At 41.5% G+C, this 20350-nt stretch overlaps 1 protein-coding gene across 2 annotated transcripts in view; it reads left to right on the forward strand.

The window, feature by feature from the left end:
- Positions 1 to 11986, forward strand: part of DDR2 (discoidin domain receptor tyrosine kinase 2) — a 534261-nt gene extending 522275 nt beyond the window's left edge. For both annotated transcript variants that reach the window (XM_077278825.1, XM_077278826.1), the window contains 2 exons: positions 10415 to 10564; positions 10744 to 11986. In XM_077278825.1, the coding sequence (XP_077134940.1) occupies positions 10415 to 10564; positions 10744 to 10884 (291 nt within the window). In that variant the 3' untranslated portion in view covers positions 10885 to 11986. The remainder of the gene's footprint in view (positions 1 to 10414; positions 10565 to 10743) is intronic.
- The last annotated feature ends 8364 nt before the right edge of the window (positions 11987 to 20350 follow it).

A 20350-nucleotide genomic window follows, 5' to 3' on the forward strand; every position in this document is an offset into this window, starting at 1 on the left:
CAGAGGCTTGAATAGGTGAGTGGCATTTGATTTGCGATGTTAGGCTGGAGACACACTAGCGATTTTAAAATCGGTTCAATTTTGATGCAGGAGAGTCGGACGAGTGCAATGCAATTGTCATGTGATTGTCATGCATTTTTTGTGCAAGTATAATCCAATTTTTCACACCTAGCATCTGATTTACATCCGAATGCAGTGCGATTGCTAGCAGACTGCAATGCGATTTTAACATGAGCATTTACATAGAGAAATTCTTTAAGTCATTTACACATAATTTTAAAATGAAATATTCATCAAAACATATACAGTACATATATAAATATTAGATAGATTAAAAGCGAACAAATGATCTGCCGCGTACAGTATAGAATAGGTTAGAATAGAATAGATAGAATAGATATATACACGTAGAATAGGTGTGTGAGTGTATATATATATATATATATATATATATATATATATATATATATGTGACATATATACTGTATATATATCTTTATATTTCATAGAGAGATAGCAGAATAGCTGTTAATTCATTTGTCGGATTCTGTAAAATCATTGCAGAAGCCGACAGGATAGGAGACATGGTTTACGTACAGTAAACCCATGCAGAACAGTTAGATTTATAAACTGCTCAAAAAAATAAAGGGAACAATTAAACAAAAAATATAACTCCAAGTAAATCAAACGTCTGTGAAATCAAACAGTCCACTAAGGAAACAACACTGTTTGACAATCAATTTCACATGCTGTTGTGCAAATGGAATAGACAACAGATGGAAATTATTGGCAATTATCAAGACACACTCAATGAAGGAGTGGTTCTGCAGGTGGGGACCACAGACCACATCTCAGTACTAATGCTTTCTGGCTGATATTTTGGTCACTTGTTAATGTTGGTTGTGCTTTCACACTTGTGGTAGCATGAGATGGACTCTACAACCTACACAAGTGGCTCAGGTAGTGCAGCTCATCCAGGATGGCACATCAATGCGAGCTGTGGCAAGAAGGTTTGCTGTGTCTGTCAGCGAAGTGTCCAGAGGCCGGAGGCGCTGCCAGGAGACAGGCCAGTACACCAGGAGATGTGGAAGGGGCCGTTGGAGGGCAACAACTCAGCAGCAGGACCGCTACCTCAGCCTTTGTGCAAGGAGGAACAGGAGGAGGACTGCCTGAGCCCTGCAAAATGACCTCCAGCAGGCCACAAATGTGCATGTGTCTGCACAAATAGTTAGAAACCGACTCCATGAGGATTGTCTGAGTGCCCGATGTCCACAGATGAGGGTTGTGCTCACAGCCCAGCACCATGCAGGACGATTGGCATTTGCCACAGAACACCATGAATGGCAAATTTGCCACTGGCACCCTGTGCTCTTCACAGATGAAAGCAGGTTCACACTGAGCACATGTGACAGAATCTGGAGACACCGTGGAGAGCAATCTGCTGCCTGCAAGATCCTTCAGCATGACTGGTTTGGCAGTGGGTCAGTAATGGTGTGGGGTGGCATTTCTTTGGAGGGCCGCACAGCCCTCCATGTGCTCGCCAGAGGTAGCCTGACTGCCATTAGGTACCGAGATGAGACCCTCACACACCTTGTGAGACCATATGCTGGTGCGGTTGGCCCTGGGTTCCTCCTAATGCAGGGCAATGCCAGACCTCATGTGGCTGGAGTGTGTCAGCAGTTCCTGCAAGATGAAGGCATTGAAGCTATGGACTGGCCCTTCCGCTCACCAGACCTGAATCCGATTGAACACATCTGGGACATCATCCACCAGCGTCACGTTACACCACAGACTGTCCAGGAGTTGGTGGATGCTTTAGTCCAGGTCTGGGATGAGATCCTTCAGGAGACCATCCACGCCTCATCAGGAGCATGCCCAGGTGTTGTGGCAGGGCCGGACTGGCCATCGGGCAGTTCAGGAAATGCCAGAAGGGCCGGTGGCAGTAGTGGGCCGCTCGAGTGTGCCGCTGTCGGCACACTCCCCCCGTTGTCGGCACACTCCCGGCCCCGCATTTAACTATACCGTTGTCATAGACACCAGTACAGCTGAATGCAATGATGGAGGAGAGAGCGTCTGCTGACGCTCCCTCTCCCATCATTCCCCACTCTGCCTGCCGCTGACACTGCGAGTGCACGATGACGTCATATCATCGCGCACCTGCTGTGTGATCAGGTGGGCCGACTGCAGCTGCTGAGACCGGAGCCAGGAGCAGCGCGGAGCAAGAGGAAAGATGAGTAGAGTGTTTTTTTTTTTTTATTATTATTATTATTATATATCAATGAGTGATAACTGGATTGTGGGGCTCCCCCCGCTACAGGGCAAGTGGGAAGAGCGAGGCTTACAGATGCGCCTTTTCTGGGGCGAATGAGTGCTGATGTTTTTAGCCAGGGGGGCCAATATCCATGGTCCCTTCCTAGGCTGTTAATATCAGCCCGCAGCTGTCTACATAGCCTTTGCTGGTTATTAATTATGGGGAGACCCCACATCATTTTTTGGGGGGTTCCCCATTTTAATAGCCAGTAAAGGCTAAGTATACAGCTGTGAGCTGATATTAATAGCCTGGGAAGCTCCATGGGTATTACCCCCTTCCCAGGATAGAAACATCTGCCCCCAGTCGCTGGCTTTCCCTCTGCTGGTTTTGAAAATTGCACGGGAGCCCACGCCATTTTTGTTCGTAAAATAATCTTTTATTATTTACATACATGTCCCCTAATTTGCACACACACTGTACTAATTGTATTTGTCACTGACATCTATAGATCTACCTATTATATATGTATTTACTGTATGTAATCCATCTCTTCTATCCTGTCGGCTCCTGCAGTGAATTTACAGAACCCGGCAAATGAATTACTGGCTTTCCTTCTACTTATACTTCTGTGCAATATAAATACATATATATACACTCACCGGCCACTTTATTAGGTACACCTGTCCAACTTCTTGTTAACACTTAATTTCTAATCAGCCAATCACATGGCGGCAACTCAGTGCATTTAGGCATGTAGACATGGTCAAGACAATCTCCTGCACTTCAAACCGAGCATCAGTATGGGGAAGAAAGGTGATTTGAGTGCCTTTGAACGTGGCATGGTTGTTGGTGCCAGAAGGGCTGGTCTGAGTATTTCAGAAACTGCTGATCTACTGGGATTTTCACGCACAACCATCTCTAGGGTTTACAGAGAATGGTCCGAAAAAGAAAAAAAATCCAGTGAGCGGCAGTTCTGTGGGCGGAAATGCCTTGTTGATGCCAGAGGTCAGAGGAGAATGGGCAGACTGGTTCGAGCTGATAGAAAGGCAACAGTGACTCAAATCGCCACCCGTTACAACCAAGGTAGGCCTAAGAGCATCTCTGAACGCACAGTGCGTCGAACTTTGAGGCAGATGGGCTACAGCAGCAGAAGACCACACCGGGTACCACTCCTTTCAGCTAAGAACAGGAAACTGAGGCTACAATTTGTACAAGCTCATCGAAATTGGACAGTAGAAGATTGGAAAAACGTTGCTTGGTCTGATGAGTCTCGATTTCTGCTGCGACATTCGGATGGTAGGGTCAGAATTTGGCGTAAACAACATGAAAGCATGGATCCATCCTGCCTTGTATGGAGCATCTTTGGGATGTGCAGCCGACAAATCTGCGGCAAATGTGTGATGCCATCATGTCAATATGGACCAAAATCTCTGAGGAATGCTTCCAGCACCTTGTTGAATCTATGCCACGAAGAATTGAGGCAGTTCTGAAGGCAAAAGGGGGTCCAACCCGTTACTAGCATGGTGTACCTAATAAAGTGGCCGGTGAGTGTATATGTCACTGACATGTATATACATACACTGCTCAAAAAATAAAGAAAACACTAAAATCACACATCCAAGATATCACAATGAAATATTCCAGTTGTAAATCTTTATTCATTACATAGTGGAATGTGTTGAGAACAATAAAACCTAAAAATGATCAACGTAAATCACAACTAATATCCCACAGATGTCTGGAGTTGGAATGATGCTCAAAATCAAATTGGAAAATGAAGTTACAGGCTGATCCAACTTCAGTGGAAATGCCTCAAGACAAGGAAATGATGCTCAGTAGTGTGCGTGGCCTCAACGTGCCTGTATGATCTCCCTATAATGCCTGGGCATGCTCCTGATGAGGCGGCAGATGGTCTCCCGAGGGATCTCCTCCCAGACCTGGACTAAAGCATCCTCCAACTCCTGGACAGTCTGTGGTGGAACGTGACGTTGGTGGATGGTGGGAGACATGATGTCCCAGATGTGTTCAATTGGATTCAGGTCTGGGGAATGGGCGAGCCAGTCCATAGCTTCAATGCCTTCATCTTGCAAGAACTGCTGACACACTTCAGCCACATGAGGTCTGGCATTGTTCTATATTAGGAGGAACCCAGGGCCAACCGCACCAGCATATGGCCTCACAAGGGGTCTGAGGATCTCATCTCGGTACCTAATGGCAGTCAGGCTACCTCTGGCAAGCACATGGAGGGCTGTGCGGCCCTCCAAAGAAATGCCACCCCACACCATTACTGATCCACTGCCAAGCCGGTCATGCGGAAGGCTGTTGCAGGCAGCAGATTGCTCTCCACGGCATCTCCAGACTCTGTCACATCTGTCACTTGTGCTCAGTGTGAACTTGCTTTCATCTGTGAAGAGCACAGGGTGCCAGTGGCGAACTTGCCAATCCTGGTGTTCTGTGGCAAATGCAAAGCGTCCTGCACAGTGTTGGGCTGTGAACACAACCCCCATCTGTGGACGTCGGGCACTCAGACCATCCTCGTGGAGTCAGTTTCTAACCATTTGTGCAGACACATGCACGTTTGTGGCCTGCTGGAGGTCATTTTGCAGGGCTCAGGCAGTCCTCCTCCTGTTCTTCCTTGCACAGAGGCTGAGGTAGGGGTCCTGCTGCTGGGTTGGTGCCCTCCTATGGCCGCCATCATGTCTCCCGGTGTACTGCCTGTCTCCTGGTAGGGCCTCCAGCCTCTGGACTCTACACTGACAGACACAGCAAACCTTCTTGCCACAGCTCACATTAATGTGCCATCCTGGATGAGCTGCACTACCTGAGCCACTTGTGTGGGTTGTAGAGTCTGTCTCATGCTACCACGAGTGTGAATTCGCAATCAACTTTCAAAAGTGACCAAAACATCAGCCAGAAAGCATTGGTACCGAGATGTGGTCTGTGGTTCCCACCTGCAGAACCACTCCTTTATTGAGTGTGTCTTGATAATTGCCAATAATTTCCATCTGTTGTCTATTCCATTTGCACAACAGCATGTGAAATTGATTGTCAATCAGTGTTGCTTCCTAAGTGGACAGTTTGATTTCATAGAAATTTGATTTACTTGGAGTTCTATTCTGTTGTTTAAGTGTTCCCTTTATTTTTTTGAGCAGTGTATATATGTATTCTATGTGTGTATATCTATTCTATCTTTTCTATTATAACCTATCAGTGTGATTTTTACAGTAGCCGCATATGAATTGCCGGCTTTGCAAAGGACACCGGTGCATAAAAATCGATTTTTTTTTCTCGCACCCATTGACTTCTATTGCTGGATGCGATCAGTTTTCTGATTACAATCACAGCATACTGCAATTTTTTTACAGCCTGATCATGATCCGATCCGAGCTGGATAAAAAAATGCAGATGAGCACAACATCATAGATTAACATTGGTCCGAATTCAATCCGATTTTTTATCGGATTGAGTTTCATCACAAGTGGGCATGAGCCCTTAATCACAGCATGCTGTGTTTATTTTTTTCAATGCTATTCAAGAATCAGTATGAAAAAAAAACACAGATCTGCACTGTCCCATAGAATAACGAGTGGTAGCACTCGTCCAATGTGAACAAGCCCTAACCAGGGATATCTCAAGCTGTGTCATGACTACAATGGCAATTCTGGTCTCAGTTTGAAGCTGAGAAGCTCAGCTTCAAAATGAGCTTCAATTACTTCTGTAACTGAGATTCTGTCTGAGATATGGTCATTAGTAGCCAGCAAATATTTCAATATCTCATATATAGAAAAAATATATCTATACTGAGGAAAAAATGTGATATTCACTTTTTGCCATTTGCCACAACTGCCAGAGTGGGATCTAAAGGGTAAGGTTTCTCCTTGTGGAAAATGACATGCCATGCTTCACAAAAGAAAGCTTTCCCCTTAGTCCCCAGTCTTTGCCTCTAACCCAGACAAATCAGATCTTATACTTTGCATGGATGAAGGGCAATATCCCAAAACACTGTGTCTAAAAATTGAGATTCTAAATTGGCTTTTATCCTCAGTGATATTGCAAGGCTCATTAAAGAGTTGATAATGACTTATAGGATTGCTGCTTCCTATAAAACAGAAGGAATTTTTTTGGAGATATTCCGCGCTGCTGAGTTATTGATGACGTTAACCTAAAGGTACCGTCACATTAAGCAATGCTGCAGCGATATAGACAACGATGCCGATCGCTGCAGCGTCGCTTTTTCGTCGTTGTGTGGTCACTGGAGAGCTGTCACACAGACAGCTCTCCAGCGACCAACTATGCCGAAGTCCCCGGGTAACCAGGGTAAACATCGGGTTACTAAGCGCAGGGCCGCGCTTAGTAACCCGATGTTTACCCTGGTTACCAGTGTAAATGTAAAAAAAACCAAACACTACATACTTACATTCCGGTGTCTGTCGCGTTCCCCGGCGTCCACTTCCCTGCACTGTGTAAGCGCCGGCCGTAAAGCAGAGCGGTGACGTCACCGCTGTGCTTTGCTTTACGGCCGGCCGGCGCTGACACAGTGCAGGGAAGCGGACGCCGGGGGACCCGACAGACACCGGAATGTAAGTATGTAGTGTTTGTTTTTTTTTACATTTACACCGGTAACCAGGGTAAACATCGGGTTACTAAGCACGGCCCTGCGCTTAGTAACCAGATGTTTACCCTGGTTACCAGTGAAGACATCGCTGAATCCATGTCACACACACCGATTCAGCGATGTCAGCGGGTGATCCAGCGACGAAATAAGGTGCTGGCCTTCTAGCTCCGACCAACGATGTCACAGCAGGATCCTGATCGATGCTGCATGTCAAACACAACGATATCGCTATCCAGGATGCTGCAACGTCACGGATCGCTATCATTATCGTTGTTAAGTTGTTCAGTGTGAAGGTACCTTAAGAGTATATTCTACGCGTTTCGAAGTGACAAGCAATTCTTCAGGAAACAACCACATGTAGGTTAAATGATACACAGCCGGTTTTGAATATGGGCACCAGGCACATCACATGACTGATGAGGTTGTGTCAAAGTTCAGTGTGATGGCACATGATTCACTCAATGCATAATAAACTCAACAGAATAAAAAAAATACATTTAAACATAAAAATCCTTCATAAAAATACACTATAGTCTTTAGATTGCAGGACTATCCATTTATCCACACTGAACTTTGACACAACCTCATCAGTCATGTGGTGTGTTTGGCGCCCATATTCAAAACTCAAGCATATAAAAACCGGCTGTGTATCATTTAACCCCTTCATGACCTTGGGAATTTCCGTTTTTCCGTGTTAGTTTTTCGCTCCCCTCCTTCCCAGAGCCATAACTTTTTAATTTTTCCGTCAATATGGCCATGCGAGGGCTTATTTTTTGCGAAACAAGTTGTACTTTTGAACGACATCATTGGTTTTACCATGTCGTGTACTAGAAAACGGGAAAAAAATTCCAAGTGCGGTGAAATTGCAAAAAAAGTGCAATCCCACACTTGTTTTTTGTTTGGCTTTTTTGCTAGGTTCACTAAATGCTAAAACTGACTTACCATTAAAATTCTCCAGGTCATTACGAGTTCATAGACACCTAACATGACTAGGTTATTTTTTATCTAAGTGGTGAAAAAAAATTCCAAACTTTGCTAAAAAACAATTGCGCCATTTTCCGATACCCGTAGCGTTTCCATTTTTCATGACCTGGGGTCGGTTGAGGGCTTATTTTTTGCGCGCTGAGTTGGCGTTTTTAATGATAGCATTTTGGTGCAGATACGATCTTTTGATCGCCCGTTATTGCAATTTAATGCAATGTCGCGGCGACCAAAAAAAGTAATTCTGGTGTATTGAAATTTTTTATCGCTACGCTGTTTAGCAATCTGGTCAATGCTTTTTTTTATTGATAGATCAAGCGATTCTGAACGCGGTGATACCAAATATGTGTAGGTTTGATTTTTTTTTTATTGATTTATTTTGAATGGGGCGAAAGGGGGGTGATTTAAACTTTTATATTTTTTTTATTATTTTCACTTTTTTTTAACTTTTTTTTACTTTTGCCATGCTTCAATAGCCTCCATAGGAGGCTAGAAGCTGGCACAACTCGATCACCTCTGCTACGTAGCAGCGATCATCAGATCGCTGCTATGCAGCAGAAATGCAGGTGTGCTATGAGCGCCGACCACAGGGTGGCGCTCACAGCTACCGGCGATCAGTAACCATACAGGTCTCAAGGACCTCTATGGTTACTCTGCAGAAGCATCGCTGACCCCCGATCATGTGATGGGGGTCAGCGATGCGCTCATTTCCGGCCGCCTGGCCGGAAGCATCGGTTAAATGCCGCTGTCAGCGTTTGACAGCGTCATTTAACTAGTTAATAGCGGCGGGTGAATCGCGATTTCACCCGCTGCTATTGCGGGCATATGTCAGCTGTTCAAAACAGCTGACATGTCCCGGCTTTGATGCGGGCTCACCGCCAGAGCCCTGCATCAAAGCGGGGTTCTGACCTCGGACGTACTATCCCGTCCGAGGTCAGAAAGGGGTTAACCTACATGTGGTTGTTTCCTGAAGAAGTGCTTGTCACTTCTAAAAACATTGAATAAAACCGCAGATGACGGATCAGACTTATGCTGGAGGAACTGTACTCAAAAAGCTAACATATTGCATCTTTTCTGGTCATGTCCTAAAATAATCAACCTGTGGAAGGAAGTAACTAATTTTTTGATCAATATTAACAACTCTGTAGTTGTATTGTTTCCTCAACTGGTTTTGTTCTCGCTTGATTCAAATCGACTTCCCCCCAAAATTAAGTATCTCGCAATTCATCTACTTGCTGTAACAGAAATACTTATAGCATCTAAGTGGAAATCAATAGATGTTCCCTCCATTTCAGAAATAATGAATAGAATGTCTACCCATGATTCTTTTGTACATTTTTACTCTCTAAGAAACAATTCTTTAAAAAAATACTATTCCATATAGTCATCTTGGAACCTATTTCTTTCCTCAAGTCGGAATGCCCCCTTTTAGGTTAAAAGCTTTATTATTTGCCAAGAAGTACAATTACATATTTAGTAAGCAAATTGACAATTGTTTTATTATAAATATTGTTATAATAAGGATGATCTTTTTCCCTGTCCCTACTCTCCACGTTTATCTGATCCAACCTCCTCCTATGCCCTTTTCTTTCCTTCCCCTTCCCCTCTTCCTTTCCTAACTTTTCCTTCCACATTCTTTTCCTTTTGCATTCCTCTTTCTTTGTTGATTCTTCTTTGAATATATCTTTTTACTTGTTTAATAGAACAAGTTTTACATCACTATGTTATGTTTTATTACTCACCTAATTGTTTATAACTATAATCCCCTTCCCATAAATTGTTAAAAATCCCCCCAAACAAAAAGAATACTGTAGAATAAAACCGCAGATATATTTATCAAATATACTCTTGGATTGACGTCTTCAATAACTCAGCAGCGCGGAAGATCTCCACAAAATTCCTTCTGACACAGATATCTGGTGGTTACCTTGTAGCCTGTGGATATGCAGCAACTGAACAATACAACTGAACCGCATACTACTAATGGATCAGTTTAGCACAATTTGATAATAATACCTATGTTTTTTGGATAAGTACCTATTTTGTGTGGTTATCTCCCCAGTATGTTGGTTCCTTTTGGAGGAGCTAGAGTTCAAGTACTCTTCCTCTCTGAAGAGAAAATTTACATATTTAACTGCAAGATTAAAATTTTCCAGGTTAAAACAAGATTTTTGGACTTTGTACAAGTTAAAATTGTATTTTAAGCAGATGTGGTGTATTTAAATTTTTGTTAGTGTCACACTTTTAGCCACTAATATAAATTTTTATGCATTTTTTTTTACAAACATCAAGGTGTTTGAAAGTGCTCAGAAGGATTTTCACACTCTGTCTACTTTCAGGAAATATTTAGGCATGGGAGCTTTATATTAAATTATTAATTGGCAATTTAGGTTTTCTTTGTACATGTGAAAAGTGAGCGAAAATTGTCTTGGTGACCAGATGAGCAAAATATCGAGAAACCCCTGAAAGTAAAAGGTTTAAAAGGCCAGCAATTTTTTTGCAGGCATATGTAATAATATGGCCATTGTGTTTATACATTTACTGCATTCATGTTTGTTATTCTACAGGGTAAATTCACAACTGCTAGTGACGTGTGGGCATTTGCAGTGACCTTATGGGAGATGATGACTTTCTGTCAAGAACAACCATATAGTGAGATGTCTGATGAGCAAGTGATTGAGAACACTGGCGAGTTTTTTCGAGATCAAGGGAAACAGGTACATATTTCAGATCAACTTTTTTTTTGCATAATCTCCGTAATGTATGTAATTACAAGTAGATGAGTTAACATTTGATTTTATGACATTAATATTGTACAAGTGTCATTTTGAAGATGTTAGGGTTAGTAATAATATAATAAATATAGTACATGCATATATATTTTCTGTCTTGCCAGGTATACCTTCCTCAGCCAGTCATTTGTCCTGACAAGGTTTATAAGCTCATGTTGAGCTGTTGGAGAAGAGAAACCAAAGACCGGCCAAGCTTTCAAGACATCCATGAACTTTTGCAACCAAATCCTGGTCTAGAGGACTAATTTTAGTCATAAAAAATAGCATGCAATCCTTTAAGAAATAGATCCCAGAATACAAGAATCTACAGTACACGGCACCTAAAATCTTGAAGATATTCCTTTCCCTGTTGACTTTCAACTCCTGACACCTGGAAAGTGATCAATTGTGAAAAATCACAATTAAAAAATAATCTCTGCTTTCTTCAGCTTTGATAACGATCAAGAGATTTTTCTTCTTACAGCAAGTCACAGACTAAAAACATTTTTTTTCATAACGGCTTGTGGTAGTTTATATCTGTAGGCATGGGTCCTGTAACAATGGCCTTACAAACCAATGCCCAAAGGGTACGATACTTCATTTTAATCGTAGAATAAATGATGACAACTTGCTAGACACTTTTTATGTGTCATAAATGTAGACTATTTTTAAATGTTTAAAATGTACATAATAGTTTCTTATCTCTCTCTCTCTCTCTCTCTCTCTCTCTCTCTCTATATATATATACAGCTCTGGCAAAAATTAAGAGACCACTGCAAAATGTTCAGTTTATCTGATTTTTCTTTTTATAGGTATATTTTTGAGTAAAATGTAAATTGTTCTTTTATTCTATAAACTTCTGACAACATGTCTCTGAATTTCCAAGCAGTACATTTTGGTTTTTTTTCTGAAAATGAGAAATGGTCAAAATTAAAAATAAAAGCAGTGCTTTCAGACCTCAAATAATGCAAAGAAAACAAGTTCATAATCATTTAGAAACAATAATACTAATGTTTTAACTCAGGAAGAGTTCAGAAATTAATATTTTGTGGAATAACCAAGATTTTTAATCATAGCTTTCATGTGTCTTGGCATGCTTTCCACCAGTCTTTCACACTGCTTCTGGAGCAAAAATGTAAGCAGTACATCTTTGTTTGATGGCTTGTGACTAGTGTTGAGCGATACCGTCCGATACTTGAAAGTATCGGTATCGGAAAGTATCGGCCGATACCGGCAAAGTATCGGATCTAATCCGATACCGATACCAATACAAGTCAATGGGACACCAAGTATCGGACGGTATCCTGTATGGTTCCCAGGGTCTGAAGGAGAGGAAACTCTCCTTCAGGCCCTGGGATCCATATCAATGTGTAAAAGAAAGAATTAAAATAAAAAATAGGGATATACTCACCCTCTGACGCGCCCTGGACTTTACCGCCATAACCGGGAGCCGTTGTACCTAAGAATGCGCGCTTGAAGGGCCTTAGATGACGTCACGGCGCTCTGATTGGTCCGTAGCGGTCGCGTGACCGCTACGCGACCAATCACAAAGCCGTGACGTCACCTAAGGTCTTTCAAGCGCTTGAAATACCTTAGAAGACGTCCGCAGCTTCTGATTGGTCGCGTAGCGGTCACGCGACCGCTATGCGACCAATCACAAAGCCGTGACATCACCTAAGGTCTTTCAAGCGCTTGAAAGACTTTAGGTGACGTCACGGCTTTGTGATTGGTCGCGTAGTGGTCACGCGACCGCTACGGACCAATCAGAGCGCCGTGAAGTCATCTAAGGCCCTTCAAACACGCATTCTTAGGTACAACAGCTCCCGGTTACGGCGGTAAAGTCCAGGGGCCGCCGGAGAGGTGAGTATATCCCTATTTTTTATTTTAATTCTTTCTTTTACACATTGATATTAATCCCGATACCGATTCCCGATACCACAAAAGTATCGGATCTCGGTATCGGAATTCCGATACCGCAAGTATCGGCCGATACCCGATACTTGCGGTATCGGAATGCTCAACACTACTTGTGACTATCCATCATCTTCTTGATTACATTCCAGAGGTTTTCAATGGGGTTCAGGTCTGGAGATTGGGCTGCCCTTGACAGGGTTTAGATGTAGTGATCTCTTAATGTTTGCCAGGGCTGTGTATATGTATATATTATATATATATACATATATATATATACATATATATACATTTTATTGTTAAAACCCTTATTTTATATTGAATTAATTGTTGGGTTTAACAATTGGTTCCCATCTAGAAACAACAACCTTCAAATTGGTGGTGAAATATACGGCTTATATTTTTCAGCTCTCTAAAAAATTCTGAGATCTGTTACATCTTATGATTATATGCATTTTATGCTTGTATATGCGCTTCCCTATTCCTGTATTCCTGTATTTAATGTGTTTATTTTGCTTAGTTCTAGATGATATTTAGATCAGGGTTTTTTTCATGAATATCTTTACCTGGTTAAATATCTAACAAAAATAATATGTTGCCAAGTGTGTGTATAACAGCTTACAAAGAACTAACCCTCATAAAATATAACTATTAATACATACATGGATAAAATGGTCCCAAAGTCTGGGTACCCCCCAACTATGAATTTCTAAATACCTAGGGCTTAAAAAAAAAGTTGTTTTTTTTTTTGTTTTTGTTTTTTTTTAGATAAAAGATTAATGCTGCTGTAGCTCCTATGATATTAAATTTCCTGATACAATATCACAATAACAGGTGATTAATAACCACCTCTGTTGAATGGTTAAATATCTAAAAAGCTAGACATTTACCTAGAAGAAGCAAGGTTGGCCATTTTATAAGTGTTCCTAGATAGGGTAGTAATATTCATCACCATTACAGGCAGTCCCTGACTTACGAACATCCACCTTACACCTTTCTCATAGTTACAAACATAAAATTAAAATAAAAAAAACTAATATTCTCCTAATCACTTACAGTACCTCTCTGGCTGCCCGCTATCTAGTATTCTTATCACAATCGAATACTGCTTTTCAGCCTCTTCACTATAAGTCACAACTTCTGGCTGGCATATAGTGAAGCATCCAGGACTCTAGCGATGTCCAAGCCTCGGAAAGTTATACATGTTGTAAGGTAGCCAGGTGCGCCGTGACCTTATGATGTGCAGTGACCTCCAATACTGAACGTGGCCTGAAGTCCTAGCCTATGATAAAGAGGCCGTAGATGTGGGGTCTGAAGGTGGACTAAAGAGGACTGGACGGTGGGCAGGTGAGTGATGAGGTAATTATTGGTTTTAAAAAATAAAACATATTCAGCTTCTCCACTCCTCGTGGTTGGGTCTTATTATTTCCGTCGTCATGTGCTACATAAATCACATCTTCAGGACTTCCATCTGAGTACAGGCCTCGGGGGTCACTGTGTGCTGTGAGGTCACAACGTATTAAGATCAAGAGGTCTGCTGCAGCGAAAGAGGAAGACCCAGACGGAGGGCAGCTGGGGAAGTCAGCGATGAGGTATTAGTATTTTTTATCTGGTGCTGTTACAACCAACATAGGAATTCAAATACAAAGTACAGAACATATCTAGTTTGTTTATAACCCAGAGAATGCCTGATTCAGATCATTTCAGTTGAGTGATTTTGCTGAACCTGGATTTATCTCATTTTCAATTACTACTTATTACACTGGTCAACAGCATTTTTGGTGCCAAAGATATTTCATCGAATTTAGGGTATTTTTGGGGTGCTGATTCTGAATATGTCATCAGTTTTGCCAGATTGGCTCAAGTTTTTGAGATTTTTGGTATCTTATTTATAGCACTTGTTGGTAAATGCGACGCATCATCTCATTAATTTCTTTGGATTAGTACTTGAACTGAGCAGTTCTCAATATAGTTTTGTGTTAATTAGTGTTCTAAAAGTTTGTTCATAGCTTGATTTTTGCACTAACTTTATGTTGTTGTCTGTTTTCCAGTGAAAAGCATGAACTCATCAAGAAGAGTTGTCTTAACGATCCAGACTCAGAAACAGACTCAGAAACATAACAGACTTCGTAAAAAAAGTGTATTTTGCCTATTTTGGGGTTATGCTTGGGGACCAAGACAAGTTTTGGGCACCACACATAGTGTGCAAAGCATGTATCGAATTATTACGAAAATGGAGCAAAGGACAAAGAAAAAGCTTCAAATTTGGTGTTCCAATGGTGTGGAGAGAGCCAAAAAATCATCATGATGACTGTTATTTATGGTAAACACAGGTACAGGCACATCTTCACAATGAGGGACAGGCCTTCTTGCAGATTCCATGTTACTCCCATTTTCGTTTCTTATGCTTATTGAATCCTTGCACTTGCACTGCACAGAAATAACAGTCATCATGATGATTTTTTGGCTCTCTCCACACCATTGGAACACCAAATTTGAAGCTTTTTCTTTGTCCTTTGCTCCATTTTCGTAATAATTCGATACATGCTTTGCACACTATGTGTGGTGCCCAAAACTTGTCTTGGTCCCCAAGCATAACCCCAAAATAGGCAAAATACACTTTTTTTACGAAGTCTGTTATGTTTCTTCTATGTTTTGGCAGTGTGTATTCACCACAAATGTAACAGAATGAGTCTGGATCGTTAAGACAACTTCTTCTTGATGAGTTCATGCTTTTCACTGGAAAACAGACAACAACATAAAGTTAGTGCAAAAATCAAGCTATGAACAAACTTTTAGAACACTAATTAACACAAAACTATATTGAGAACTGCTCAGTTCAAGTACTAATCCAAAGAAATTAATGAGATGATGCGTCGCATTTACCAACAAGTGCTATAAATAAGATACCAAAAATGTCAAAAACTTGAGCCAATCTGGCAAAACTGATAGCATATTCAGAATCAGCACCCCAAAAATACCCCAAATTCATTAAAATATTTTGGACACCAGAAAAAAATTTTTTTTTTGTTGACCTGTGTTATTTTACTAAAAGCTAAAGCAATATTGGATACACACTGCTCTCTCCTGGTTCTCTTCCTACCTTTCTGACCGCTCCTTCAGTGTTTTGTTTGCTGGCTCCACTTCATCCCATCTCCTCTCACTGTTGGGGTACCTCAGGGCTCAGTCCTTGGCCCCCTTCTCTTCTCCCTCTACACGACCCCAATTGGACAGATCATCAGCAGATTTGGCTTTCAGTACCATCTTTATGCTGATGACACACAACTATACACGTCATTCCCTGACCTTACCCCGCGCTGTACTACAGAACGCCAGTGACTGTCTGTCCGCAGTCTCCAACATCATGTCCGCTCTCTATCTGAACCTAAGCCTCTCCAAAACTTTCTCATTACTGAGATAGGAGATGGTGGCTGCTGCAAATAAGATTCTATGCCGAAGGGTGGAGTTAGAGGCAGAGCACCTTGCTTCTTCTCTTCCCTCCCATCTACATAGAATCTTAGTAGCAGCTGTCATCTCCTATCTCACTAGTGGGAAAGTGTCTTCTCTGAATAGAGATTTACCTCAGAATTGACAATTTTGAGAATGGATTAGTCTTGAATACGAAAGAAGCAGATTTCTCTAATTGGATATATTACAAAGTTGCTTATTTTCACATGTACTATTGAAGTGAGGGATAAAAATTTAAATTTGTATGGGCTAAATAACACAATAAATGTCCAATATCGGTATTTAACCCCTTAGGGTCACAGCTAGTTATGGCCTTTATTCCAGACCAATTAGTGTTTTAGTTCTCTATGCTTACATTTCAGGAACCATCAATTTTTATATTTTTGGTTGACATAGTCATGAGGATTCTTTTTTGGCATGACTTGTGTTTGTCAGTGGCATCACTTTTAGGTACATAACTTTTAACACACTTTTATTACAATAAATAACTCTTTATGGGAAGGATTATGACCAAAACAACAAGTCTGGCTCTATATTGTTTTGCATTTTTGTTATTCATCATGCTGCACAAGTAGGATGTTAACTTTATTCTGTGGGTCAGTACTAATATGGCAATATCAAATGTATGCAGTTTTCTTAATATTTTATTATATTTGTACAATAAATGCATTAATTGAAAAAAACCCCTTGTTTTTGGATCACCAAATCCTGGGAGCCGTAAGTTTGTCATTTTTCATCAGCAAACCTCTATAATGGCTTATTTTTGCAAGACAAACTGAAGTTTTCATTGGTGCAGTTTTGTAATACATGTGACTATTTGATCACTCTTTGACAGAAAAAAGTAACTCTTTGGTAATTAACAACTAAAGAACAAAAAACACCAATTCTATATTTTGCATATATTTTGTAACCCCTTATTATTATTCCTCAAAGCCGCTTTTTAACGACGCTGAGAAATAAGTGTATAGCGCCCCCCAGCGCCAGAAAATCTCCAGGGTCTTTGCTACCAGGGGTAGCTCAGACCCCACAGAATATGATTCGGTCGGTTTTTACTGTCCCCTGTCACATGATTGCTGTTATTCACTGAATAACGGCGATCATAAAAATAAGTCATGTTTTCCATTCACTGCTCTCTACTCTGATATGATCTAGTATACCAGAGGGGAGAGAAATGGAGACCCCAAGCACCTCCCCCCCCACTGGTACCTCCACCATCCCCAGATCCTCCTGCTTCGTTCCCCAGACCTCCACGTCATCTTTGTGGAAGAAAATGGCTGGCGCATGCTCAGTGCGCCTGCCGAGTTCTGCAAGCCGGTACCCGGCAAAAATAGGAGATTTTTCCTATTGGTTCATTTTGATCACTGTGATAGACCCTATCACAGTGATAAAAATAAAAAAAAATAGTAAATCAAACCCCCCTTTATCACCTCCTTAGTTAGATAAAACAAATAAAATAAAAATCTTGCAATTGTTTCCATTTTTTGCAGTTAGGGTTGGGGTTAAAGCTGGGGTTAGAGCTGAGGTTAGGGTTGTGTTGGGGGTAAGGTTGGGTTGAGGTTAGGGTTGTGGTTAGGATTGGAGTTAGGGTTGTGGTTAGGGTTAAGGGTGTGTTGGGGTTAGGGTTGGGTTTAGGGCTGTGTTAGGGTTGGAGTTAAAATTGTGGTGTTTCCACTGTTTAGGTACATAAGGGGTCTCCAAATGTGAAATGGTGCCCACCATCAATTCCAGGCAATTTTGCGTTCAAAAAGTCAAACAGGACGCCTTCCATTCTGAGCCCTGCCATGCACCCAAACAGAGAATTTCCCCCACATATGGGGCATTGGTGTACTTAGAAGAAATTGCACAACAAATTTTGTGGACTATTGTGAAAGTAAAAAGTTTGGGTCTAAAGTACATTTTGTTGTGAAAAAAGTTAAATGTTATTTTTTTCCTTCCACATTGCTTTAGTTCTCGTGAAGCACTTGAAGGATTAAGAAACTTTTTGAATGTGGTTTTGAGCACCTTGAGAGGTGAAGTTTTCAAAATGGTGTCACTTTGGGGCATTTTCTGCCATATTGACACCTCAAAGTCACTTCAAATGTGATGTCACCTCTAAAAAATGGTTTTGTAAATTTTGTTGGGAAAATGAAAAATCCCTAGTCAACTTTTAACCCTTATAAGTTCCTAACAAAAAAAAAATCCAAAATTGTGCTGATTTAACCCCTTAATGACTGGGCCAAATTTTTGAAATCTGACCTATGTCACTTTATGTGGTACTAACTCTGGAACAACAGATCTCATTGTTTTTTAGACTGTTTTTTTCGTGACACATTATACATTATGGAAATGGTAAATTTATGTTGATATTTTCTGCATTTATTTATAAAAATATCAGAAATTTATAAAATAAAATTCTAAAAATTAGCAATTTTCAAACTTTGAATGATTATCCCTTTAATCCAAGACAGTCATACCAAATAAAAGTCATTAAATAACATTTACATCATGTATGCTATACATCAGCACCATTTGTGAGCTATTCTTTTATTTTGTTAGGATGTTAGAAGGTTTAAAATTGTAGCATAATTGTTCATTTTTTCAAGGAAATTTACTTTTTCAGTTTTGAAGTGACTTTGGTGAACCTTTAGGTCATAAAATCCCCCAAAATGAGAACAATTTAAAAACCGCACCCTCAATGTATTCAAAACTGCTGTCGGGTAGTTTATTAACCATTCAGATGCTTTTCAGGAATTAATACAAAGTGGCATGGCAGGAAGGAAAAATGTTATTTTTACCATCTTAAATCTTGCTAACTTCTGAACAGGCCGCTATAGTCGGCAGACTCTAAGGCCGTTATTTGGCCATGATTTGCCATGGGAAAAATCAGGAACACACAATAATGATCTCAGGGTGCCAATGAGGATAAAGAAGGAGCCCACCACAATATGTTAACAATTTAGATGCCATAATCACTATTGACAGCAACATCTAAAGGGTTAAAAAGCCATGGTTGGTGCCAAAACAAATCAAGGCTGATGCAGCAAGGTGTCAGCTATACTGTACAGTCGACAGCTGATGCATTTTCACCAGTCGAGGGATGCTATTGTGTGAGGTCAGTAAAAAAGACATATTGGTGGTCACTAGGGTTGAGCGAAACGGGTCGGCCATTTTCAGAAGTCGCCGACTTTTGGCAAAGTCGGGTTTCATGAAACCCGACCCGACCGCTGTGTGGGGTCGGCCATGAGGTCGGCGATCTTCTGAATCTGGTATCGGAATTCCGATACCGAGTTCCGATATGTTTGCGATATCGGAAATCGGTATCGGAATCCACATTTAAGTGTAAAATAAAGAATTAAAATAAAAAATATTGATATACTCACCTCTCCGGAAGCCCCTGGACATCGCCTCTGGTAACCGGCAGCCTTCTTTGCTTAAAATGAGCGCGTTTACGGCCTTCCATCACGTCACGGCTTCTGATTGGTTGCGTGCCGCTCATGTGACCGCCACGCGACCAATCACAAGCCGTGACGTAATTCTCAGGTCCTAAATTCCTCATTCTAGGAATTTAGGACCTGAGAATTACGTCACGGCTTGTGATTTGTCGCGTGAGCGGTCACATGGGCGGCCGCGACCAATCACAAGCCATGACGTCATCTAAGGCCCTTCACGCGCTCATTCTTAAGAAGGAAGGCTGCCGGAAAGAAGCAGGGCGCGTCCGAGGGTGAGTATATACCTAATAGGAATATACTCACCCTCGGCTTCTTTCCGGCAGCCTTCCTTCCTAAGGATGAGCGCGTTCAGGGCCTTAGATGACGTCACGGCTTGTGATTGGTCGCGGCCGCCCATGTGACCGCCACGCGACCAATCACAAGCCGTGACGTAATTCTCAGGTCCTAAAGTCCTAGAATTAGGAATTTAGGACCTGAGAATTACGTCACGGCTTGTGATTGGTCGCGTGGCGGTCACATGAGCGGCACGCGACCAATCAGAAGCCGTGACGTCATGGAAGGCCCTGAACGCGCTCATTTTAAGCAAAGAAGGCTGCCGGTTACCAGCGGTAAGGTCCAGGCTGCGTCGGAGAGGTGAGTATATCAATATTTTTTATTTTAATTCTTTATTTTACACATTAATATGGATCCCAGGGCCTGAAGGAGAGTTTCCTCTCCTTCAGACCCTGGGAACCATAGTATCCCATTGCACTGCATTGGGTTTCGTGTTTCGGCCGACCCCGACCCCGACTTTTTTATAGGATCGGCCGATTTCACTCGACCCGACTTTTGAGAAAGTCGGGTTTCGTGAAACCCGACCCGATCCTATAAAAATAAAAGTCGCTCAACCCTAGTGGTCACTAAGGGGGTAAAGTAGACATGTGGG

The sequence above is a fragment of the Ranitomeya variabilis genome, chromosome 8 (genome assembly GCF_051348905.1).
Source record: "Ranitomeya variabilis isolate aRanVar5 chromosome 8, aRanVar5.hap1, whole genome shotgun sequence".
Taxonomy (NCBI): domain Eukaryota; kingdom Metazoa; phylum Chordata; class Amphibia; order Anura; family Dendrobatidae; genus Ranitomeya; species Ranitomeya variabilis.